A 26,196-nucleotide genomic window follows, 5' to 3' on the forward strand; every position below is an offset into this window, starting at 1 on the left:
TATCCTAATATTGATAGATTAAAAAAAATCTCTAAGAATTTATGTAAAAATATTTTTTGAAATAGCGAAATGCATTCTATCGCGCCGCGCCATCCCCAAAAACAGTTCTGTGCTGAAATAGTAGTTAATGCAACAAGTTGCAAAATGAGAATTTTTTCAACTGAAAAAAAAAAATTTGCAACGAGTTGCTTGCAACATTTTTTGCAATTCCGAAAAACACTTCTAGATTGGAATTTTATGTCAAACATTCATGTCTTTAGTAAATTGGGTCCTAAAATGAAGCTTAGATTGCTGATATTATTGTTTACAGCGATAAAGCTTATTTTTCTGAGTACAATGACCCTTTGTACGACCACAAAGAGTTTAAAATGGATTTTTAAATCAATTTTGAAAAATTAACCTCGCGGTCCTTCTTGACAGAAAAGCTCCTACTTGACAGTTCGTTTCAAGGGGATCATAGTTGATCCATCGAAAAAATGTCGTCTTGTCAAAAAAAAATTTTGCATTAAAATGAAAAAACGTTACTTAATCCACCTTTAGGTGGTTGGTGCCTTCCTCATATTCATAAAGTCAATACATTCAGTAAAAATAGCAACATTCCCCCTTAACATGTTTAACAAATCAACTTTATTACTAATTTCTTTTGATATGGTTCGCAGACCATCAATATTTCTGGCTCATCGGCAAGGTCTGATAAAAAATACCTATCCAACGATAGTTCGCATGGAAGATTCAGACAATACTTTTATCACAATATCTGAAATCAAACCTCTAAAAAGTGTATAAATAACACTTAAGTGCTAATAACTTTTGATAGGATTGTCAGATCCTTGATGTTTTAGGCTCATTTGAAAGGTATTTCGATTATCTAACTAACGATGGGTCGCATGATGGACCCGAACATCATTTTTACTGAAATATCTGAGATCCGGCCTCCAAAAAGTGTATAAATAACACTTAAGTGCCAATAACTTTTAATAGGGTTGTCAGATCCTTGATGTTTTAGGCTCATTTGAAAGGTATTTCGATTATCTAACTAACGATGGGTCGCATGATAGACCCGGACATCATTTTTACTGAAATATCTGAGATCCGGCCTCCAAAAAGTGTATAAATAACACTAAAGTGTCAATAACTATTGATAGGATTGTCAGATCCTTGATGTTTTAGGCTCATTTGAAAGGTCTTTCGATTATCTAACTAACGATGGGTCGCATGATGGACCCGAACATCATTGTCATTGAAATATCTGAGATCCGGCCTCCAAAAAGTGTATAAATAACACTTAAGTACTAATAACTTTTGATAGGATTGTCAGATCCTTGATGTTTTAGGCTCATTTGAAAGGTCTTTCGATTATCTAACTAACGATGGGTCGCATGATAGACCCGGACATCATTTTTACTGAAATATCTGAGATCCGGCCTCCAAAAAGTGTATAAATAACACTTAAGTGCCAATAACTTTTGATAGGATTGTCAGATCCTTGATGTTTTAGGCTCATTTGAAAGGTCTTTCGATTATCTAACTAACGATGGGTCGCATGATGGACCCGGACATCATTTTTACTGAAATATCTGAGATCCGGCCTCCAAAAAGTGTATAAATAACACTAAAGTGTCAATAACTATTGATAGGTTTGTCAGATCCTTGATGTTTTAGGCTCATTTGAAAGGTCTTTCGATTATCTAACTAACGATGGGTCGCATGATGGACCCGGACATCATTGTCATTGAAATATCTGAGATCCGGCCTCCAAAAAGTGTATAAATAACACTTAAGTGCTAATAACTTTTGATAGGATTGTCAGATCCTTGATGTTTTAGGCTCATTGGAAAGGTCTTTTTAATACCTTTTTGAAAATGTATAACATGACAGGGTTTCTTACAAAAACCACCCTTTTGACAATCTTCCGGACATACGCCAAAATCGTTTTTTTAGCATAACTTTTGAAGTACTTTACTAAACTTCATAATTTTCAATAGGGACTTATGGGACCTCAAGACGAATCGAATGAGACCAAAACGGTCCAAATCGGTTAAGCCAGTGCTTAGATAATCGAGTGCATATTTTTTGGTGCACATACCCACATCCCTACACACACACACACACACACACACACACACACACACACACACACACACACACACACAGATATTTGCTCAGAATTTGATTCTGAGTCGATAGGTATACGTGAAGGTGGGTCTACGAGGTCAAATTAAGAAGTTCATTTTTCGAGTGATTTTATAGCCTTTCCTCAGTAAGGTGAGGAAGGCAAAACGTGATCAGAAATGGTTTTTAATCGTGTTTTTTACCGTTGTACATAAAAATTTACATACGACTTTAGTACCCAATTCACCGTTCAAATAAAAAATATTGAAAAATGTTACTTTTCAATACCAGTGTCGAAAATTTCCACTTTACAGCACCCATTACAGCATTGGTATTGAAAGATATTAATTTTGTATTCTGTTATTTTTGGTAAGGAAAAGTACACAGAAAAAAGGCATGGTAATACCATTTTATTTATACCTCTGAAAATGTGTAATTTTACCACTATTCTGGTTTAATGTCGCATTTTCAGTCTAAATTAAGGTAAAATTACATCATAAAAGATGTAATATTCAACCTTCTAAAATTACACCTTCCAAATTTACACTGTTTAGGGATTTTCGTTTCTCTAGAAGGACAGGAAAAGTTGACAGTTTCGCAACGGAATTGCAAAAAGTTTATTATTGCACTTATTTGAAATTTCACTGGAAAACTTATTCAAAGTGTTTCTTTTTCGGAATAACAAAAAAATATTTTTGCAATTTCGTCGAGAAACTACTTGGGTAATTCTCTACCAACTCACACGAAATCGGGAAAAGTTGCCCCGACCCCTCTTCGATTTGCGTGAAACTTTGTCCTAAGGGGTAACTTTTGTCCCTGATCACGAATCCGAGGTCCGTTTTTTGATATCTCGTGACGGAGGGGCGGTACGACCCCTTCCATTTTTGAACATGCGAAAAAGAGGTGTTTTTCAATAATTTGCAGCCTGAAACGGTGATGAGATAGAAATTTGGTGTCAAAGGGACTTTTATGTAAAATTAGACGCCCGATTTGATGGCGTACTCAGAATTCCGAAAAACGTATTTTCATCGAAAAAGCACTAAAAAGTTTTAAAAATTCTCCCATTTTCCGTTACTCGACTGTAAAAATTTTGGAACATGTCATTTTATGGGAAATTTAATGTACTTTTCGAATCTAGATTGTCCCAGAAGGGTTTTTTCATTTAGAACAAAATTTTTCATTTTAAAATTTCGTGTTTTTCTAACTTTGCAGGGTTATTTTTAGAGTGTAACAATGTTCTACAAAGTTGTAGAACAGACAATTACAAAAATTTTGATATATAGACATAAGGGGTTTGCTTATAAACATCACAAGTTATCGCGATTTTACGAAAAAAAGTTTTGAAAAAGTTACTTTTGCGTTTCTCTTTGTTTCGTCGTCCGTGTCTGTCGCGGGTGACCATGAACGGCCATGATCGATGACGACCAACTTTTTCAAAACTTTTTTTCGTAAAATCGTGATAACTTGTGATGTTTATAAGCAAACCCCTTATGTATATATATCAAAATTTTTGTAATTGTCTGCTCTACAACTTTGTAGAACACTGTTACACTCTAAAAATAACCCTGCAAAGTTAGAAAAACACGAAATTTTAAAATGAAAATTTTGTTCTAAATGAAAATGACCCTTCTGGGACAATGTAGATTCGAAAAGTACATTAAATTTCCCATAAAATGACATGTTCCAAAATTTTTTACAGTCGAGTAACGGAAAATGGGAGAATTTTTAACACTTTTTAGTGTTTTTTTCGATGAAAAATACGTTTTTTCGGAATTCTGAGTACGCCATCAAATCGGGCGTCTAATTTTACATAAAAGTCCCTTTGACACCAAATTTCTATCTCATCACCGTTTCAGGCTGCAAATTATTGAAAAACACCTCTTTTTTCGCATGTGCAAAAATGGAAGGGGTCGTACCGCCCCTCCGTCACGAGATATCAAAAAATGGACCTCGGATTCGTGATCAGGGACAAAAGTTACCCCTTAGGACAAAGTTTCACGCAAATCGAAGAGGGGTCGGGGCAACTGCTGTGTGAGTTGGCGGAGAATTACCCAGAATATTTTTCCTGTCATTCTTGAACGACGAAATAGCCTACTTTTCTGAACCAAAAATAACAGAATCGAATAGCAACACTTTTCAAAAATAAATGCTGAAAAGTTCTACTTTTCAGCACTCAAATGGGTGCTGAAAAGTTGAACTTTTCAGCACTTGTTTTGAAAAGTAACACTTTTCAACATTTTTTTGATTTAAACGATTTATTGACAAAATACATGAAACTTTGACTTTAAATTTCCCTCAGTGTGTGTTTTTTGGAATTGCAGAAAATGTTGTATGGAACTCGTTGCAAAACTTGATTTTTTCAGCACTCTTCGTATTTATCCAACTCGGTGAACCTCGTTGGATAAATGTACGACTCGTGCTGAAAAAATCCTCTTTTTGCAACTTGTTGCATAAACTACTAGTATGCAACTCGCTGCAACAAATTGTTTTTTCAGCACTCATCTTATATTTCCAACTCGGCAGATAACCGTACGGCTCGTGCTGAGAAAATCAACTTCAAATGATCAACATTTTTGTCTGATAGAAAGATTAATGAATGGCTCTTAAGAAAAAATATTCAATTTAGGTAACTTTTGGTGATTTAAAATAAGTGAAATTCTCGTTTTGAGGAATTGGTCCAAATTCTATTCAATTTGCCGATAATCAATATTATGTTGCCAAACTGCTGCAAGACAGTTGCTTGCTCGCTCACTTCTAACTGAGCTTCTTCTTATTCAATTTCAGAAAAAAAACGTAATTTAGAAGGGTCGAAATATCGATATTTATCATTTTTTGGGTTTCTATGTAAAAACAACATAGGCTCAATACTGAGGGCACATTCAGATTCAACAGGCAAAATTACACGGAAAAACGTATAGTTGGACGATTTTTTAATTTGGTTAGGTTTCCTTTGAAAATAGGACATATTCAAGTGAAGATATCTCGAGTTTATAGAAAAACACCCCTTAAATTTTTCTGCTTTTGTAGTGCTAGATCTCCCCTTTCAAATGCAACCTGCTGAATTTGGCCAGCGCTTTTTGAAGTTTTAAATTTGCATCTGTTTTACCTTAAAATGGCGGTAACTTAAGGTCGTATAATGTGTCCTTCACTTTTGAGGCAAAGACTGACAATGATGGTTCTGATTTCAAGATTCATAAATAGTAAATTGAAATGAAAATAATCACGATATGTAAAATGCTTCTAAAAACAACACAAAGAAAACCATTTTCTGATGATACATTCTTAATCAAGATTTGAATGTTTTCTAAAACAAACATGGCCGCCAAATGGTCGATCTGGAATTATGCCTTCCAGAGCCCTAAATGTCCAAATTTATTTGTCAATAATTAAATTATTAGTTTTATAGAGCTCAAAAAGTGCCCAGAACGTCTCTTTTCTCTAACCCTGAATTGCAACGATCAAAAACTGATTTCTGAAGGGTTGCTCAGATGCTTCTCTTAATTGGGTACTAAAGCCCTATGACAATTTTTATATACAACAGTAAAAAACACGATGAAAACCCATTTCTGATCACTTTTTTATTTTTATTTTAAGGCAAAAAAAATTTACAAGACAACATTTTTTCGATGGATCAACTATGGTCCCCTTGGAATGAGCTGTCAAGTAGGAGCTTTTCTGTCAAGAAGGACCGCGAGGTTAATTTTTCAAAATTGATTTAAAAATTCATGTTAAACTCTGTATGGTCGTACAAAGGGTCATTGCACTCAGAGAAATAAGCTTTATCGCTGTGAACAATAACATCAGCAATCTAAGCTTCATTTTAGGACCCAATTTGATCGCAGAAGGCGTAGATTGCGAGATAAAATGGTGTTATCTAGGTCAAAGTTGCTTGAATTGGCTATCCCAACAACTTTCTAGATCAAAATCAAACTTAATAGAATCAAAAATCCCAAAATACATGTGAAAAGTTAGATTTTTAAAATCACCCTAATAGTGAACCACCCTTATTTTCAACCAATCTTTTCTGAATACACCAAAGCTCTAAAACAACACTTTATTTTTAGGAAAATTCATTTTCCACCTAATTTTAAGATCTGAGCAATCCTCTACTAAAACTGGAAATTGATTTTATTTGTATTTTTCATTAGGCTCAAACTTTGTGGGGCCTTCTTTATGACCAAAGAAGCTATTTTGTGTCATTCGTCCACCCATACAGGTCTGCATACAATTTTGGCAGCTATGTATGGACTTTTGAACTTTTGGACGAATTTTCTGATCAATTTGGTGTTTTCGGAAAAGATTGAGAATTGAGGTATTGTTGAGAAATGAGGAAAAAATTGGTACACGGAAAAAAAAGTCGATTTTTTTATAAACTTTTTTTCACAAAAAATATATTTTTGGATTTTTTAGATTTTTTTATATGTTTTATGGGACCAAACCCCGCAACTTTTGAGCCATAGAGAATTTATGAATTTAAGAAAAAATAGTGATTTTTGTAAAACATCTAAATGTTATACATTTTTTTTTTTGATCAAATTTTTAAATGTAAAATTGAATTTGCAATAGAAAAGTACTTCACAGTTTTTTTTATATAGGGCCCCGTTTTCAAGATATAGCCACCGAAAATTGGATTTCAGCAAAATATTAGCAGTTTTTAGATTTTTTTAAAATAGTGACCCTGGTTCAGAAAATTTCCATTTAATTTGTCGAAGAGTCATTGAAGATTGGACCTCTGGTTGCTTTGATTCAGTGGCTTGAAGAAAAAGAAACAGGAATCTTGAAGTTATGTAAGTTTCACCCAAACATCCCTCCATTTTCTGATGTCGATATCTCAGCAACTAATGGCCGATTTTCTATGTTAAAATATGAAACATTCGTGAAATTTTCCGATCCATATTTAAAAAAATAAGCAAGACAAACATTTCAAAATATTGTTGGCCCTTTTGAAATTTTATTTTATTTATTCATAAAATTAAAACTTAAATTATTTTTGTTTGAGGACCAAATATTGTTGTTGTTGTGATATTTAATAGAAATCGTTCGATGCATCTGACAATTTCCAAAATAACATTTTATTCTCCTAATACAATCGATTCCTCTAGCTCAAATACTGGTTTCTCTACGGAGAGTGATCGTCACAACTACTTCTTTGATACTTTGACCAGATTAAATTATTGATTTACTTTTTTTTTTCTTTGCGGTTTTGACACACACACTTTTTTTTTCCTAATTCCACATCGACTTGGTTGATAGCTTGGTTATGCTTTATTTTATTCCTTTTATATTGATTTCGAGAGTAAATAAAAAAATCTTTCAAACTCGCTTATTTAACCTCGACGACCGCCGTCGCAGCAGCTCCCTCGTTGGTGGCGTGCATGGCGGCCTCGATGTGTTCCTGCAGGGTGGCCTCACCACTCAGGGTGGGATGTCGATAGCCCTCTAGGAAGTAACAGGTCAGTCCACGTGACTCGGTAAACTCCTTTGGCATACAGGAGGGATCGCGGGGATTCAGTTGGAACTCATAGCCCGGGTGTTTGATGAGCCAATCCTTGGTCGTGGGGCTAATGTTGACCTTGCAGGCCTCACTGCCGGACTCGAACTTGTTGGCGATGGTGACATTGTGGCCAAACAGGCAGTATCGGGGCATTTTTCTGCCGACGACTCCGGCGAGGACCGTTCCGGTGTGGAGTCCGATACGCATCTGGATGTGCTGTCCGTCGTGGGTGTTGTACAGCGAACAGGTTTCGATCATCCGCAGGGCCATCCAGGCCACCTTGTGGGCGTCGTAGATGCTGGCCCGGTGCAGACCACTGGCCACACAGTACGCATCGCCGATTGTTTCGACCTTGTACACGTCAAAGAAGCCGCACAGCTCGTCAAAGTGCTTGTACAGACTCTCCAGCATGTTGATGACCATGAAGGGGGTAGCTCGCGAGCAGATGCTCGTGAATCCGACAATGTCGCTGAACAGCATCGTAACGTCCGGGTAGGTCTTGGCGTCAATCTGCGCTCCCAGCCAGAGCCGCTCGGCGATCTCCTCCGGGAACATCAACTGCAGCAGGTTGACGTTTTTCTTTCGTTCCTTGGTGACGGCAACGTTCGCTTCCTCGATGGAACTCTTCAGCTTGTCCATTCGTCGTCGCAGACCATCCTGGGCACGAGCCTGCTCACCAACTAAAATGACCTCGCGAGTTGCGTCGTGCAACGGAATGTCCGAAATGAAGAGTCCGTTGCAGGTCAATCCTTCCAATCCGTCCAAAAACGGTGATCCCATGAACAACAACGAGTTGGACTCTGGACAAAATACCATCTGACCCTTAATCTCCAGCCCTTTGGCGAAAAAGTCCGGCCGACCCGGAGGGGCTCGCAGTGCAATCATGAACGGAGTATTCGTACGGCGTACAATCTCGCGGAACTTTAGCGACAGTCCACGTGGACGCTTGAACCGAAAGTACGTACAAGCGGACAGTCCGCTCGTGGCCATGTAGTTCTTAAACAGCCGACTAAACCCCTGACCAACCTGAACCAAGTTCAAGTTCTCATCCATTATGAAATGCCACGGAAAAGCCTTGCAGAAGAAGTCGTTGTCCATCTTCAAGTCGTGCACATCCGACGAAACACTCTCCCTCAACATAGATTTGCTGTCCGGAACCAACGGCGAAACCTGCTCCTCCAAGTAGTCAATCTTGAACAGATAACGATACCGCGGCACGTCTCCATCGATCGGTTCCATCTCGATTTGCGGCTCATGGCCAAACAGCTGCCGACTCAACGCCCTCAGACATCCGAGCAGCAGCCAAGCCAGCACCGGACGCTCGGAGGTGAAGATCAGTTCACCCTCGCCGGCGCAAACGAACCCCGTGTCGGTGATGTCCTCCTCCTGCAGCTTCAGCACGTCGTACACGCCGTCCAGCGACCCGAGGAATTCCTGCAGGTTCGAGCCGAGACACTTGAAGGCACGCTCGATGAGGCCCACGCACGAGGTGTGGATGATCTCCTCGCCGAGCAGGACCAGGATGTCGTACGCGGAGGCGTCTGCTGAAAGGGGAATAAGAGGGAATTACATTTTCAAGTGTTTTGTTAAGTAGAGTTTAAAATATTCTTTAAGAGCTTTTTTCTGAAATTAATCATTTATGAAGCATTTAAATAAAATTTTTAACACAGCCCAATTATTTTTTTGCAATTCCGATGTGAAACTTCTTATTTTTCCTGTCATTCTTTACTGATGAAACGACCTAGTTTTCAACTTTTTCTAGCAGGATTCTAGCAGAATTCTACAGAGCTGAATATTCTTACAGCATTCTAGCAGAAATCTGGAGTTTTTTTAAAGGTCCAATAAACCAAATTTCCAGTTTTTGCTTTTTGGTTGTTTTTGAAACAGCCTTGAATCAGGGGATTAAAAAAACACTCAAAAAGCAAAAACTGAAATTTGGTTTATTGGACCTTTTCAAAAAATAAAACCTCAAGTAATGTTCCACCGTTCTAGCAGGATTCTGGCAGAACCAGCTCTGCTAGAATATTTCGTGACTGGGTAACGTTTCATTGAAAAAAAAAGTAGTTAAGCATTTCCATTCGAGCAGTTTTTTCTTTTTTCTGCAATGTATTCCTTATGGGAGAACTGTCATTTCTACCACTTGAATCCGGTGCTCCATTGAAAAAAATCTTTGTCTTTTTCAGAGCTCGTGCTAAGGGTTACCAGGTCAAAATTTGAAAAATCTGGGCAAAATATCGATTAAAAATCTGTAAAAATCTGGCAGACGAAATTTAATCAATTTTTAATTATTAAGGAAAGGGAGTATTTCAATTAATTGAATAGTTTGTAGAATTCATACAATTTAATTGATTTCATGGCCTCAAACATTTTGATTTTTTTTTTCATAAAAACACATTTTAATTATTTTTATTTTCAATTAAATTCGTTTAGTTTTATCAAAAAGTTAAGAAAACTCCATTTTAAAATTCATACTTTATTATCTGAATTTTGAAGCATAAAGTTTGAAAAATTCTGTATACTGTAGGGTTGCCAAATAATGGTCGTGAGAAAAGAGTACACATTTTCTAAATGTTAAAATAACTTTAAGTGGTGTCCATTGAATTAATAGCCAAAATTTGTTAACATATTTGAAAAAGCATAAATCCATTGGAATATATTGTTTCCAGTTTTCATAGCTATTAAACAAAAACTGCGAGTTTTTTCAGATATTAACAATAATTCTTAAGAGCAATTCTAGCTCAAATCAGGAATTTTTCTGGTACTTTTATACCCGACCCTCTCCGATTTCAATAAACTTTGTAGACATGTTATCTTAGGCCTATATAAGCCATTTATGTGTATATGTAGCCAATTGTACTCAAAATGACATTTGAGAAGGGGGTATGTTGTCCAATTTCCTACAAGTTTGTCTTTGACCACTTTTTGGTTCGGTACGACGCTTTCGAGATACAGTCATTTATAAATTACAGAATACAAAAAATATCTAAATAACATACGCCCTTCTCAAATGACATTTTCGAGTACAATTAGCTCCATATACACAAAAATGGCTTATATAGGCCTTGGATAACATGTCTACAAAGTTTCATTGAAATCGGAGAGGGTCGGGTACAAAAGTACCAGAAAAATTCCTGATTTGAGCTGGAATTGCTCTTTAAGCAGGTTTCTGACTTTAAAAAATAAATAAATATCTATGAGAAAATCACTGTTCAGATATCTTGAACAATCTTAGGAGCGTTCTTTTATTACGTAACCCAGTTGGGGCAGGGTTACCAAGTCAAAATTAGAAAAATCTGGCAAAGTATCGTCCAAAAATCTGGAAAAATCTGGCAGACGAAAATCTAACCATGCTCAATGGTGAAGGGGATGAAGGATATGAATTTATTAAAAAAAATTGTAGAATTCAGGTGGTTTAATTGATTTTATGACCTCTAATATGTTTCATTAACATTCCCTCTAAGAAAAACTCATTTTTTTTTCAATCAAATTCGTTTATTTAAATCTAAAAGTTGTTCAAAATGGGCTTGAAGTGAAAAATCTGGCAAAAACTGACAAAATCTGGTACTGAGAAGGATGAATCTTTATTCTGGCTAACACTTGAAAAATCTGGCAACCTAGCAACGGTATGGAAATTTTATTACGAGGGGGGAGGGGGTCGAAAAATCCAAATTCTTGCGTTACGTAATAAAAGAAAGGGAGTGTAAACATAATTAGAGCAGAAAAAATATTTAAAAATTAACTTTACACTCATTTAATTTATTTTAGTTTTCTTAATTAAATTTATGAAAATTTACACAAATAATTACATATAGACATTACATATTCCTTAAATCAAATTAAAAAAACATCACTCAAGTAATTTCAGGGATCCTGAATTTTATTCATGATACTTAGACTCACAACACAATTTTTTTTCTTAACTGGTTCTGAAGTTTATCAAAACAATGGAGCACCCGTAGTCGAGCAGTTTTTGACAATTCGCTCCATAAGAAATGCATTGTAGAAAAAAGCAAAAACTGCTCGACTGCGGGTGCTCCATTAACGATTCCAGGAATGGAGCACTTCCATTCGAGTAGTTTTTGCTTTTTTCTACAATGTATATCTTATGGAGCGAACTGTCAAAAACTGCTGGACTGCGGGTGCTCCATTAATGATTCAAAATCAAATTATTCGCTCCACAGCATTGCCTTGGCGTTCTCGATTGCGAGATTCCTACTCGAAACTAGGTGCCCGAAGGCTTGATTGTTGAGGCAATTGCAAACCTCTTTTTACACCTAAGCTTCCATCCACCCCGGGATTCGAACTGACGACCTTTGGATTGTTAGTCCAACTGCCTACCAGCGACTCCTCCGAGGCAGGACCTAGGGAGACGACTTCTACACCAAGAATGAACTAACGACCTAACCCTCTAGGTTAGACCGGGGCCAACATTTACTTCCCCATCCGACGGAAGGCGTGGTCAGACAAATCTCGTCTCGAAAAATGCCACCGGGACCGTCTGGGATCGAACCCAAGCCGACTGGGTGAGAGGCAACCACGCTTACCCCTACACCACGGGCCACGGCCAAAATTAATAATTAACTTTTGTGCAAATTTTGCAAAAAGATATTTGTTTTATAAAAAGTGGTCAAACTTTTTGATCAATAGTAATTTTATTATGTTATACATATTTTTGTTTTATAACTTTTCAATAAGATTTTGCAACTATTTGTAACAAAGAAATTAGGACTATGCTTACCATCGATTTGGTTCAAGTTATCCTGCACATCAGCCAAATAATCATAGTGTGGATAGATGGATAATGAGTTTCGATCCGTTTTCCTGAAATTATCAAAATAAACGAAGCGACTCAATTAATGAATGTTTACCAACATCGGGGAGGAAATGCGCACACTTACAATTTAGCCAAACCAGGCCACCTGTTGCTGTACTTGTCAATCAGCGACATCAACGCTTCGTAAACATCCTCGTTCTACTCGTCGTCGTGAAAATTCCGAAGTGGACCCGAAGTTGATTTCCCGAGGAAGAGGGAAAATCCCAAAAAGAAGAAGAAGAAGAAGGGAAAGGTCAGCGCTCATCGATTGGGAGGGAAAAAGATGGCGGCCATGGACGGAGTGTGTGCGTGTGAAAAAAAGCTCCGGCAAACCTACCGAGGGCGCCGTCAGCAGCTGGATGGCCGCGTTCAGCTGGGACAACGTGAGGGCATCGTCCGGGATTTCGCTCAGCTCCTCGTCCAGGTTCCAGCTGTGTGCGTCCGCGATTGAGGGCTGCCGCTGGAAGGACCCCGTCGGCGGAGCGTGTCTCGTAAAGGGGCAGGTCATGGCGGAGAAATGTTGCTGCTGGTGCTGGTGGGTGAAAAATTTCGGATGGGATTAGGTCACCAACTAGCACTTGTGGGAGTTCCACTTGAGTTTGGGGTTTTCAGAAAGAAATATTCACTTCAGAGTTGGTTGAAACTGTAAGACACAATATTTTTAACACTTGCACCTAATTCACCTTATCAGTTTGATCTGCACCCGAAGCAGTGCAGTCGCGAGAGATGTTCTTTTTACTGCAAAACTTATTCTACTGGGATATACTGCCCACCAGGACGAGAATGGGACAGAAAACGGCGAAGTAACAGGGTATTGATTCACATAATAGGAATAAAGCTTTTTAACAAAACATGATTATTCGGAGATTTGCAGGTTGCAGATTCATTTTCCCTTAAAATATCACTCTGAAGTACGGTGTCAAGAAAAATTTAAAATTTTGGAAAATCCTAACAAATACCCCCTGCTTTGATTCTTTGGGCAATAATAAGTAACTGTGCCAATTTTGAGCCAAATCGGTTTGTGTTTAGGGTAGCTTTTGATGGTTAAAGTTCATATGGGAAAATTCGCAAAAATGTGGGACTTTTCAGAAAAGAAATAACGTCATGATTCGAATTCCCGGACGCTTCGAAACCCGGACACCTCATCTTGTTTTATCAAATATTTGGATATAAGTTCGCATTATGAATGTCAAAACTGTGTTATTTGATGAATTCTAACATCAACTTTCATTTAAAGTTTGTTTGAACGCTGTAGTTAATGCCAAAACAATTAAATAAAATAAAATTAAAAGTTTACCAAAAATGCGAAACATTTCAACGGAAATATTTCATAGGCGTCCGAAGCACCGGGAAGGCAAAGCAGAAATTTATGGTTTTGAATTCCTTAAATTCTAGCAAATTTTTGCATAAAATATCGATTTTTTCATGTTAACAGCTTATTTGAGACCTAAAGAATGCCATTCACTAACATTTCAGTCAAAATTTGTGCGATTCATAAGCAAAATCAAGTGTCCGGAATTCGAATCAGCTTTTATCAGTGTCCGGGATTCGAAGCACAACAAAGCAGTTTTATTTTCAAATTCTGATGAAACATTGTTAGAAAAGACATAGTTTGCATGCATTCTCTTAAAACTGACTGTTTATACTATATCCTGACGATATTTCTACATTTCGAACTTATTACATGATTTATTGCCGGCTACAACAAAAATGATATGCTACTAAGTGTCCGGAAAAAAATCATCTTTCTGGATTTTATTACTAAAATTTTTATCCAATATATATTTTTTTAACAATTCTAATTTACGAAAAAAATACTTTTTTTCCTGGAGTTTAGAATGGTGCAAAATCTTTTACCGGAAAAATATAAAATATTCTCTTATAAAGTTTCAAAAACCATAATTTGGAGATTATCAAGATGTTAAATAATGAATTCTAAAATCTAGCTCATCGTTTTCCAGTTGTAGGTATTTTTTTGGTGAAATTTTACTAAAATATTTTGACTTTTGAATTCAAAACAGAGATTTCCACGTGGTTTGTGGATGGTCCCTAGGTTAATGTTTAATTTTTTTATTTTTTTTTTAGTTGGCCATTGCCAACTAAATTTCAGGTTTTTGTCCTCTTACCCCCTTAATTTTTTTTTAAATCGGACAAATAAGATAATTATTGACTAAAATTGAATTTATTATTGAAAAAAAATATTTAATCAATTGTAAACTATTAGGAAACATTGCATGAAGCTTATTTATGCATTTTTGATCATATAAAGGCATTCTAACCTTTTTGCAAATTTTGAATGTTGGAACCACAGAAGTACAGAAAAAAATATTTTGAATTTTAATTCAAATATTTAAATTTTTAGATACAAGCATTGATGTAACGCTGTATGAAGGATTTTGTGATACTATTTTATGATAAGTAGATTTCAGTTGCATTCGTATTTCAAATAAAATATTCCTTTCACTAATTTAGTTTTTTTAAGTAAGAATTGTCTTCGAAAAAGGCATTGAGATGCAGTCCAGACTTGATTTGTTTCAATTATCTGAACTTTTATTTAACTTCTGAAGAGCATCGGATGATTACTTTCTCTGTACCTTTGATTTATTAATTATTAATTTCAATGCAAAAAGGCATGGAAAATGCATTTTAAAGCAGTAAAGTCAGTTTGCAATCATTATATTTAAAGCAAATATATTTTTTTGAGAAAAAAAAACTTTTTGCGGTACTTCACAATGAAAATTCACAAAAACCCATAACATTTTTAAATCAACTCAACCCAGTTCATGAAAATTTTTGCCCCTTGATTTTTCGGACCGTTTTTAAAAGGGAGGGGGAGACAAAAATTCGGAAAAAAATAACAACAGCCTTATTTGAAGTGGAATTTTACGATGTCTTTCGACAATTGGGTCCTAAAATGAAGCTTAGATTGCTAATATTATTGTTTACAGCGATAAAAATTATTTTTTCTGAGTACAATGACCCTTTGTACGAATACAAAGAGTTTAAAATGGATTTTCAAATCAATTTTGAAAAATTAGCCTCGTGGTCCTTCTTGACAGAAAAGCTCCTACTTGACAGCTCGTTCCAAGGAGATCCATCGAAAAAATGTTGTCCGGTCAAAAAAAAATTTTTGCATTAAAATGAAAAAAAGTGATCAGAAATGGTTTTAAATCGTGTTTTTACCGTTGTACATAAAAATTTACATAGGGCTTTAGTACCCATTTGAGTCTGGACTATTTATAATCAAAATTCAATACTCTTCTGTAAGGGAAATTAAGAGAAAAAATATTAGGTTTGTTCCGGGTCCGAACAAAACCCGAGTCTGCGCGGTTCTCGTATTTACTTGTGCTCTCCTATCGGAATGTTTACATTTGTTCGTTTATTTGTGTGTACATTTTGTTCAAAATATCTTGAGTTGGCAATTGGTACAAATAATCTAACTATTTCACAGTTAAAATTAATTTAGTGTTTTATTATGTGATACTATTTAAGCTGAAAATTACAAGTCATAAAAAAATTCATTTGTAAAATAGTTCATTATCCTACCCCCCCAATGTTTGGGACTAACGACCTTGTGTCACCACCGCTCCTCCTTCTCACCCCTCGACAAAACAGCTTTATTTACAATGTTTTTCCAGCTCTAAGTTGGCCTACATTTGGCCAATTTGGCTGATGGTGCTGCTGCGCACGAATATGCAACCCACAAATACAGCCGCAAAAAAAGTTCATTCATCCACCCACACAAGAACCGTCTCATTCAAGTCCTGCTCGATGTCGGGACGATACACGGGACCTACGACACAGGACAAAAGTTGCTCGGACGTCGTCGTTTCGTCAACAGCGTTTTGTTTGGTTCTACTTGAAGTCGATACAATCTAATCAAAGTCCATAAATTCCTTCAAAGTGATCTAAAACTAAGAATTTCCTTCTCAAATCAGTCCACACCAACGAACTTCAGCAAAACCTTGCATAATGACGATTTAGGAAGCCCAAATTAGGTGCAAATTGGATCGATTTGTGGACGGCAAAAGGTGTTTTCTCTCTGCTCGCTTTGTTGGATACCTTAAGGTTGAGGAAGATAGTGTACGGTGACGGGAGTGAACATTTGAGTGCAATTTGTATGGAATTGTTGTCGGAAAGGGTGGCGGCGCAATGGAGACGCACGGTGAGTTGTCAAAGGGTGTCACGTGAATTGATGGCGCGGGGGGAGTGCAATTTCCCGTTGATGGTTTTTGTGGTTTGGGCAATAAACGACGCTGTCAGCAGAGTTCGACAGGTGTAATTTGAATTTGATGGTACCATTAAGTGGGGAAAACTATAGTTTTAGGAATGCTTAGCATTAAACTTTTTGAAACAAGATTTCCAGTTGAGGAGATCTGAAGATCATTTTAAGAACCGACCCGGGCAGACGGTAATAACAAAATTAATAATATTTCAATAACAAATCCTGTTAAAATAACAAACAGTGTTATTATTTTATCCTGCAGTTCAATTTCAAGAAGAAAAATAATAACAGTTTCTGATAAAATAACAAGATTTGGTATTGAAGTGATATTAAATTGAAAATGTGTAATAACACGCTAATAAGAGGGATTGTTATACATTTCAAAAACTCTCCTAATAACAAAATTTGTTATTCGTTCGGTATACTGACTTAGTTTTTAAGTGTCCATAACACAATCTGTTATTATTTTTTCTTTTGTTAAATATGTTTAGATCTTTGGGATAATTTTGTCTAATTTCGTCGGGGTCATTATTTTGGCCATGAAATGGGGTCCTTAAGCTAAAATTATTCTAAAAAGTTGAAATTTTGGAAGTTGATTTTTTAATGATTTGATATACCCCCTAAGGGTATATTGCTAAAATTGGCTAGAACTATGGGATAATTTTGATCCATTTCGTCGGGATCATTATTTTGGCCATGAAATGGGGTCCTTAAGCTGAAATTATTCTGAAAAGTTGAAAATTTGAAAGTTGATTTTTTTAATTATTTGATATAACCCCTAAATGACTTTGTTTAAAATGGTTAGAACTATGGGATAATTTTGACCAATTTTGTCGGGGTCATTATTTTGGCCATGAAATGGGGTCCTTAAGCTAAAATTATTCTAAAAAGTTGAAATTTTGGAAGTTGATTTTTTAAATTATTTGATATACCCCCTAAATGGCTTTGTTTAAAATGGTTAGAACTATGGGATAATTTTGACCAATTTCGTCAGGGTCATTATTTTGGCCATGAAATGGGGTCCTTAAGCTAAAATTATTCCGAAAAGTTGAAATTTTGGAAGTTGATTTTTTTTAAAGATTTGATATACCCCCTAAGGGACTTTGCTAAAATTGGCTAGAACTATGGGATAATTTTGATCAATTTCGTCGGGATCATTATTTTGACCATGAAATGGGGTCCTTAAGCTGAAATTATTCTGAAAAGTTGAAAATTTGAAAGTTGATTTTTTAAATTATTTGATATAACCCCTAAATGACTTTGAATTTTATAATGGTTAGAACTATGGGATTATTTTGACCAATTTCGTCGGGGTCATTATTTTGGTCATGAAATGGGGTCTTTAAGCTAAAATTTTTCTAAAAAGTTGAAATTTAGAAAGTTGATGTTTTTAATTATTTGATATACCCCCTAAAGGACTTTGTTTAAAATGGTTAGAACTATGAAATAGTTTTGACTAATTTCATCGGGGTCATTTATTTCACCATGAAATGGTGTTCAAGCTAAAATTAATCCGATAAAATTAACTTTTGAGAGTTAATTTTTTTTAAATATTGTTATATTCCCTAACGGAATTGATTTATTTATTGAAAAATTTTGAAATGTGAATTACAAAAACTGTTATTATTTTCACAGAGCGAGAAAGTCGGAGCTGACATTGAAGTTCGAGCTAAAGTGGGACCTCGGAGACGGCATCGGATTCAGCAAATTTTTAGCAACTTTTACCTGGAGTCGGAATCTGTGAAGTCGGGTATTTTTGGAGAGCTGAAGTCACGTCATATCCTGCATCCAGAGTCGGAGTTGTCTTCAAAGTATGGTTTCAAAGTTGCTTGGAGGTACCCGACTCTGCAGCCCTGACTAGTACAGAGGAGTTATGGCAACTGCAGGTTTATTTGGAAATTACATATAAACCAAAACAATAACTTTTTTTGTTATGAAGACATACCAGTTCAATAACATTTTTTGTTATTATGCTGCTCCACCTCTCCGCACAAAATAACAAATCTTGTTATTCCTTCATGATTTCTTCTGTGTTATTGGTTTGTTATTGCAATAACAACATAATAACAGTTTAAGTTATTCTGCGAACAAATCTTTGTTATTGATTTTTGTTATTTTAACAACTTATCCGATCATCAAAACAAAATATTTCGATCTTCTCACAATATCAAAAACTGACTATCCCAATTTATTTCCGTCTGCTCGGGGAGGCCATTGACATTGTTTTTCAAAGTTTTTGTCCCTGGTAGAGGTCGAGGTGCACAAAAAAAACTAAATTTCAAGCTATGCAGAAAGCAAAAAAAATCAAGCACTTACCAAGGAATCTGTTGTTTACTGAACATTTATTCAATTATTAATATAAAAGTAAAGGATCTACAGAGATTAAATTGAACAAAAACAAAACCAAAACCAAAACCAAAACCAAAACCAAAACCAAAACCAAAACCAAAACCAAAACCAAAACCAAAACCAAAACCAAAACCAAAACCAAAACCAAAACCAAAACCAAAACCAAAACCAAAACCAAAACCAAACCAAAACCAAACCAAAACCAAAACCAAACCAAAACCAAAACCAAAACCAAAACCAAACCAAACCAAACCAAACCAAAACCAAAACCAAACCAAAACCAAAACCAAAACCAAAACCAAACCAAACCAAACCAAACCAAAACCAAACCAAACCAAACCAAACCAAACCAAAACCAAACCAAAACCAAAACCAAACCAAACCAAAACCAAAACCAAAACCAAAACCAAACCAAAACCAAAACCAAAACCAAAACCAAACCAAAACCAAAACCAAAACCAAAACCAAAACCAAACCAAAACCAAAACCAAAACCAAACCAAACCAAACCAAAACCAAACCAAAACCAAAACCAAAACCAAAACCAAAACCAAAACCAAAACCAAACCAAACCAAAACCAAAACCAAAACCAAACCAAACCAAACCAAAACCAAAACCAAAACCAAACCAAAACCAAAACCAAACCAAACCAAAACCAAACCAAAACCAAAACCAAACCAAAACCAAACCAAACCAAAACCAAAACCAAACCAAAACCAAAACCAAAACCAAAACCAAACCAAACCAAAACCAAAACCAAAACCAAAACCAAAACCAAAACCAAACCAAAACCAAAACCAAACCAAAACCAAAACCAAACCAAAACCAAAACCAAAACCAAAACCAAAACCAAAACCAAAACCAAACCAAACCAAAACCAAAACCAAAACCAAAACCAAAACCAAAACCAAAACCAAAACCAAAACCAAAACCAAAACCAAAACCAAAACCAAAACCAAAACCAAAACCAAAACCAAAACCAAAACCAAAACCAAAACCAAAACCAAAACCAAAACCAAAACCAAAACCAAAACCATCAAAAATTCAATGTAATTTATTTCAATTATTTAATTTTACAAACTTTTTGTCTCTGAAACCCACGCTGACATCTGCGATTACCGATTCAGCAGGAGTACACGGCGATGATAAGCAAAGCGCCAAGCCAAGCTCTCAGCTATTCGGCCAGCATTATTTCCCATTCTCATCAATTCTCAGTTTGTTAGTAGTAGCTCGCTTCTCACGAACGACGACATCGCGGTCGCGGTTTCCCTTCTCTTGTTACAGTTTCATTTTACACGTTGCACTGTTTGGTTCGCGTTCTCCAAGCCGGATGAGTTTGCTGTTTCTTCGTCTCTTCTCTCATACATCGAAAACAGCTTAGCTTGTACGGCTTTTTAGTGTTAAGAACAAAGCGTTTTTAAATGTTTTATGTGTAGAACCGGTTCAGAATGAAGATGCTGCTTTGTGTGTTGTTATCAATTAATGTTATTGTCCCATTACGTTTGAAACTGCTTGTAGTTGTGTGAATTACAGCACGCAATTCCAAACAGTTAATTTATCGCATCAGCTTCATCATACAGCCGCCGCTGCTGAGTTTGTTCTTCCAATTCTCGCAAACTTTTTTTTCTTCAAAATAAATTATTCGGTATAGGCAAATACGCGTTTCTCGTGTGGTCTAAAAATACTTTGCACAAATTGATCACCTCGTGGGACGGGTATCAAACGTTCTCTCTTTCTCTTCAAAATCGACAGAAATTGTGTCAGTTTCAAAACGGTTGAATTGGTAATCGGTTACCTTCGTAGCTCAAGCTCCACCAACTAATCTATGGTAGAAGTCCAGCTGAACCGGCAGCAGTGATAATGGCGCGCGCTGATATAGGAACAATCGTAAGTGAAGGTTTTTTTTTCGAATTCGGGGTTGAGCTTAAGAAATTGGGATTATTTGGTTTGATAAACGGAGAGCGAAAATTGTAAAAGGAATAAACATGTGCTGATAATGAGCTGAGAGTGGCAAAGGTCGGTCGCTCGGTTGTTATCTCGACACTTTTAACTTGAACCGATGATTTGTGATAACAGATTTAAAATTATCTCAAATTGGAGACATTCGTTTTACAATAGGCGTCATCAATAAAGTTCGTCTTGCTAAAATCGGCCAAAATTATGTTTTTAGGACCTACTAAAAAACTCTAGACATCATTGTACATTTTTTTATCACAAAAAATGTCTTTAACTTTCGCATTTATGTCATTTCAAGGAGGAGAGACTTGATTCACTTTTTGTATATTTTGTATAGTTTTCTCAAATTACTACAAAACTTTGGTTTGATATCCTTTCAAAATTTGGAAGAAATCATGAGCATAAGGTTTCTTATGAACATCTAAACTTCCAAGCTCGAGAAAAACGGGGAATTTCCATACAAATTCTCCTTTCTCTCGAGCTTGGGAGTTTATGTGTTAATCTCTTATCTATATTTATCAGAAAAAATATTATAAATCTAAATTTATTAAGACAGCACTACAACTATTGGCAAAAGCTGATAAATTTAGTTTACAATACAATTGTAAAATTGTTCAAACTTCACTGAGGCTTTGGGCATTTTTTTTATTTTCAAATTGTAAAAGAACTAGATTTCTAATCAACTGAAAGCAGTCCAAAACACACATTGCTGCGTTGATAAAAATTTTAAGCATGTTTTGGATTATTTAAAAATATTTTGATTTTTTTTTAGAATTTCGATGGAAAGTGCCACTTATATGTTTTCACAAAGCATATTTTTTCCATTGAAACGTTGAGTTTTTTAAGCTAAATTTATACAGTACTGGTGGTTTAAATAGAAATTTACCAAACAGCCAATTCATAATATGTAATAGTTTTGTTTTTTTTTTTTAATTTTGGATTGCTTTCTACACAAAAAAAAAACATTGAAAAAGATTTTAGAAGGTTTTAGAAGCTTTTTTAGGAAAATAAGAGATAATTCGAACATTCTTTCAAAAATCAACATTCTAATAATCAAGCGGATTCCTAAATCAGGTGTGACTGACAAGTCTGAATTTAACTACCAGGATTACTAAAAATATGTCATCGATCACTTTTAAATTTTTCAGAGTTTCTGTGGATTACCAGAAATAACATGAAGTTACACATTTTTTTTTATTCTTTCAGTAATGATCCTAATGTCAATTCTCTGAAAAGCGATTCATTATATTGTCAAAACTTAATAATATTTTTATTTTTGAAAACATTTACATCTATATAAGAGCAATTCTCTACGAAATCGTCCGATTTCGACCATTTTTATTTTTTAATTTGGCTCAAACTTTGCGGGGGCCTTCCCTATGACTATCTTATCACCGATAACGGACGATAACTCTTTTTTAAATATTTCTTAAATTGGCTTAATTCCTCAATATGAGGTTAAACTTTCGGTGAATTTGCTTAGAACATTTTTTTGTTGATAATATGGTAAGCTTCAAAGCATATATACAAAAAATAAAATCACAAAATGCCGTAGTTTTTAAAGTACTCAAATTTTCATATTTGCAATACGGGTATCAAATGAAGTGAAATTTTACATGCATTTCCACTGTTTTAGAGTTTTTTGAATGAAATACTAAAATTTTCACAAAATATCGTATTATCTCGAAAATACTTAAATTTCTTGAATTCGCAATGTGGGTGTGAAAAAAATCGAAATTTTGCATGCTTTTTTACTGTTTCAGAGTTATTTTTGAGTATTCATTTAAAAAAACTTGAAAACAGTGAAAATGCAGGTAACATTTCGCTTCGTTTGGTACCCATATCGAAAATTATGAAAATTTGAGTACTTTAAAAAAATACGATATTTTGTGAAAATATTAGAATTTCAATCAAAAAACTCTAGAACAGTGAAAATGCATGCAAAATTTCGAATCATATGATATCCATATTGCGAATTGTACAAATTTGAATATTTTTGAGAAAATACGGTATTTTGTGAAAATTTTAGTATTTCGTTTAAAAAACTCTAAAGCGGTGAAAATGTATGCAAAATTTTGAATCGTTTAGTACTCATATTGTGAATTATAGAAATTGGAGTATTTTTGAGAAAATACGGTATTTTGTGAAAAGTTAAAAAAAATCGAATTGTTTGCAGCTTTCCATACAAAAATGGAACGTAAATATTTGAAAATCTGTAACTACTGAAGGGATATTCTGATCAATTTGGTGTCTTCGGCAAAGTTGTAGGTATTGATGAGGACTGTTCAGAAAAAATGGTACAGGGAAACAAAATCTTGCCGATTTTTAATATTACAAGACTCAATTTGCAGAAGCTGGTATTTTTTTATTTTCAAGATTTGAGCTAAAGAGAAAATATAGTCAAAAATATTGCCACCAAGCTGTGATTTTTTTTTTTGAAAAACAGTGATTTAAAAAATGAAATTTCATTTTTTGGTCCGAAACTGAAATCTAGCGTGACAAAATTGATAGCGGCCAAGATTTAGAGCTTTGGTGTCTTCGGGACAAATGAATTTTAGCTGAAATATTCCAGGAATCAATTTTACTAGATTCCTGAAATATTTCTGTTAAAACTTGTTTCTTCTTTTACAACCACTAGATCATTTTGTACATTTTTGGGCTCTTCTAGACAATTGTAGAGCTTGTCAAAATGAACATTTTCATTCTTGAATTTTGGTCAGTTCTATAACAAGTTATGGACAAAAAAGTTTCAAATTGAGAATAAATGATTTAAACAAAAAAGACCTCCGAAGTAGTTTTGCAGATGTACTTAAAATGTGTTCTTTCAGATGCTTTCAAATGCAAGGTCGAACTCCACCACCTTTTCATGTTAATCACATTTCAAAATGGCGTCTTTTTCGTCGTGTTTTGGCTATAACTTTCCGATAAGGTCCGATTTTCGTTTTTATGGAAGATAATTGTGTGTTATGATAAGCTCTAAATGTATAGAAGACCAACCAACTCGCTACGACTAAATCTCAAAAATGGGTCTAAAAACTTCCCGTTTGAAGATAGAGTTTGTTCGCTTGAGCAACGTTGCTAAGAATAGTGTTCCCTACAACTTTTCTGAAGACACCAAAGCCGAGATAGCGTCATCCCGCCAAAATAAAAATTCTGAACCAACCTAAAATTTGGATCACCCTAATGTCCTCCATACCAAAAGATTGACCCTGATAATTTGACACTTTGGTCATAGGGAAGGCCCCCATAAAGTTTGATAAAAAAATACAAATAAAATCCATTTCCGGTTTTGGTCATTACCTTCATTAATTATATCCTTCTTTTCCCCAGGCCAAGTACGCCATCCCCCGGATGCTCATGTTCTTCGTGACGGTAGCGCTCTACTTCTCACTAATCGGTAAAACCGAACGCAGCACGGTCACCTCCACCATCCTGAAATGCCTACCGATCGTGACGCTGTGGATGTTCGTCCTGATGAGCGACTTCGAGCTGAAACGATCCCACCGCTACAAGCTGCTCATTTTGGCCGGGCTGGTCGCTTCCTGCGCTGGAGATTTGCTGCTCAACTATGACCTGTTCGAGGCCGGAATGGGCGCCTTCGGGGTGGCCCAGATCTTCTACGTGTCGGCGTTCGGATTCCGGCCGCTGCGACCCTGGGTGGGACTTCCGCTGTACGGCTTCGCCATCGCTGCCGTGGCCATCATGTTCCACAATCTGCCGACGCTGATCAAAATATGTCTTCCGATTTACGGTGCCCTGTTGGTCACCATGTGCTGGCGATCGCTGGCCAGAATTGATTGTTATAAGGTATTTTGAGTTGATCCGTTTGACAGTTGCTTACCTTCAGCATTGAACTTTTTGGGTGCCAATGTAAACAATGCTGGAGGTAAGCAACTGTCAAACACAGGGGTGGGATGAACACTTAAAACTAAACACTTTCAATCTTTCCAGAACATCCTGCGCGTGGCTTGCGGCCTCGGCAGCGTCCTGTTCGTCATCTCCGACAGTATTATCGCGATCGACAAGTTCTACACGCCGGTGGCCAACGCCCAAACGGCCATCATGGTCACGTACTACGTGGCCCAGTTCGGGATCGCGCTCAGTGTGATCGAGCAGTCCGTCACTGCCAGTGGCGGTGCCGCGACCACCAAAACTGCCAACTCCTCCAAGCAACGCCAAAACGGTACGAAACAAAAGAAGAGTGCCTAAGAAGGGGGCACCTGGCGATCATTGGATTGGTTCATTGTTCCTTGCCTCTATTGGGTCACAAAGCCACACGAGCATTACACAAATACAGACGCGCATCTTGCAACAGAAACATCAATCCATCTGTGTGCGTGTGATCGTTCCGCGATCGACAGTGAAGACAGCATGTTGCATCCACCAATACATCTTTAGTGGGACATTGAACATTACCTTTAGCAACTAGAGAACTCTTCGAAATTTATTATTTTATTTTTTGTTTCTTATTAGACGAAGACGAAGTAGACAAACATGATATTGAGCAGGTGTGATTTGCGAAACAGTAAAAAAAAAAAACAAAAAACCTTATTAGACTGTGATTCTATATCTTCCCTCGAAACCTTGAGGATCATTCACCCGATGTGGAAACAAACAACAATTGGCAAAGTGCAACGCAGCAAAAATCACCAACAACAAAATCTTGAAACGGTTTGAACTTTTTAGAAAACAGATTGGTAGCACACAACGATTTCAGCGTCACCTAATGTAGAGCAGAATGAATAAAACCTACCTTTTACCCGATCCTCTTAACTAATCAACTAAAACTTATTACAATGTAGAACTTGAGACTGTGTAGAACTGTTGTTTAGTGGTTTAGAACTATTTTACTCTTGAAAAATACAATTTAATTGTTCATGAATAGTGCGGATTGTTTTAAGTGAATAATGATGACAACTCCAACGAACAATTATTTCAAGACCACTGAAGGAGCCATTACACTACCGCAAACAAACAAACAAATTCGCACTTTTTCGTGTTTGACAGTTTCTCCAAACTCGCAAAAAAGGCAAACTGTATGCAGGCTGACGTTTGTTCAAACTGATCCAGGTAAACAAGCAAAGCAGGCAAACTGTCAAAAATGCGAGTTTATTTGTTTGTTTGCGGTAGTGTAATAGCTCCTTGAATCTCTGCCGATTTGGATCAAAAAAATGTTTAGTATTTTAGTATTTAATAATTTAAATATTTAAGTATACAAAAATATGTTTGCAATTTCATATTTTTAAG

General features: G+C 35.9%; 2 protein-coding genes across 7 annotated transcripts; one reads left to right on the plus strand and one right to left on the minus strand.

Annotated features, from left to right (window-relative positions):
* Window positions 1-7,159: 7,159 nt before the first annotated feature.
* LOC6042693 (head-specific guanylate cyclase) lies at window positions 7,160-13,234 on the minus strand. Of its 3 annotated transcripts, none has more exons than XM_038248809.1 (5): window positions 13,103-13,234; window positions 12,757-12,951; window positions 12,505-12,578; window positions 12,345-12,427; window positions 7,160-9,150 (listed from the first exon to the last, which is right to left on the minus strand). In XM_038248809.1, exons 2-5 carry the CDS (start codon window positions 12,925-12,927, stop codon window positions 7,436-7,438), a joined length of 2,043 nt encoding a protein of 680 aa, XP_038104737.1. In that variant the 5' UTR covers window positions 12,928-12,951; window positions 13,103-13,234; the 3' UTR covers window positions 7,160-7,435. The 3 variants fall into 3 exon arrangements, with proteins under 3 accessions (XP_038104737.1, XP_038104738.1, XP_038104736.1); XM_038248810.1 differs by having other exon boundaries at window positions 7,160-9,147; window positions 13,046-13,206; XM_038248808.1 differs by having other exon boundaries at window positions 13,046-13,206.
* Window positions 13,235-16,163: 2,929 nt separating this feature from the next.
* LOC6042694 (lysoplasmalogenase-like protein TMEM86A) lies at window positions 16,164-25,833 on the plus strand. Of its 4 annotated transcripts, none has more exons than XM_038248682.1 (4): window positions 16,165-16,584; window positions 20,746-20,880; window positions 24,280-24,756; window positions 24,901-25,833. In XM_038248682.1, the coding sequence occupies exons 2-4, from the start codon at window positions 20,854-20,856 to the stop codon at window positions 25,156-25,158; spliced, it is 762 nt and encodes a 253-aa protein (XP_038104610.1). In that variant the 5' UTR covers window positions 16,165-16,584; window positions 20,746-20,853; the 3' UTR covers window positions 25,159-25,833. The 4 variants fall into 4 exon arrangements, with proteins under 4 accessions (XP_038104608.1, XP_038104610.1, XP_038104611.1 ...); XM_038248683.1 differs by lacking the exon at window positions 16,165-16,584 and adding an exon at window positions 20,130-20,377 and having other exon boundaries at window positions 20,797-20,880; XM_038248681.1 differs by lacking the exon at window positions 16,165-16,584 and adding an exon at window positions 20,132-20,377.
* Window positions 25,834-26,196: the final 363 nt, after the last annotated feature.

This window comes from Culex quinquefasciatus, chromosome 1 (assembly GCF_015732765.1).
Source record: "Culex quinquefasciatus strain JHB chromosome 1, VPISU_Cqui_1.0_pri_paternal, whole genome shotgun sequence".
In the NCBI taxonomy this organism is placed as follows: Eukaryota; Metazoa; Arthropoda; class Insecta; order Diptera; family Culicidae; genus Culex; species Culex quinquefasciatus.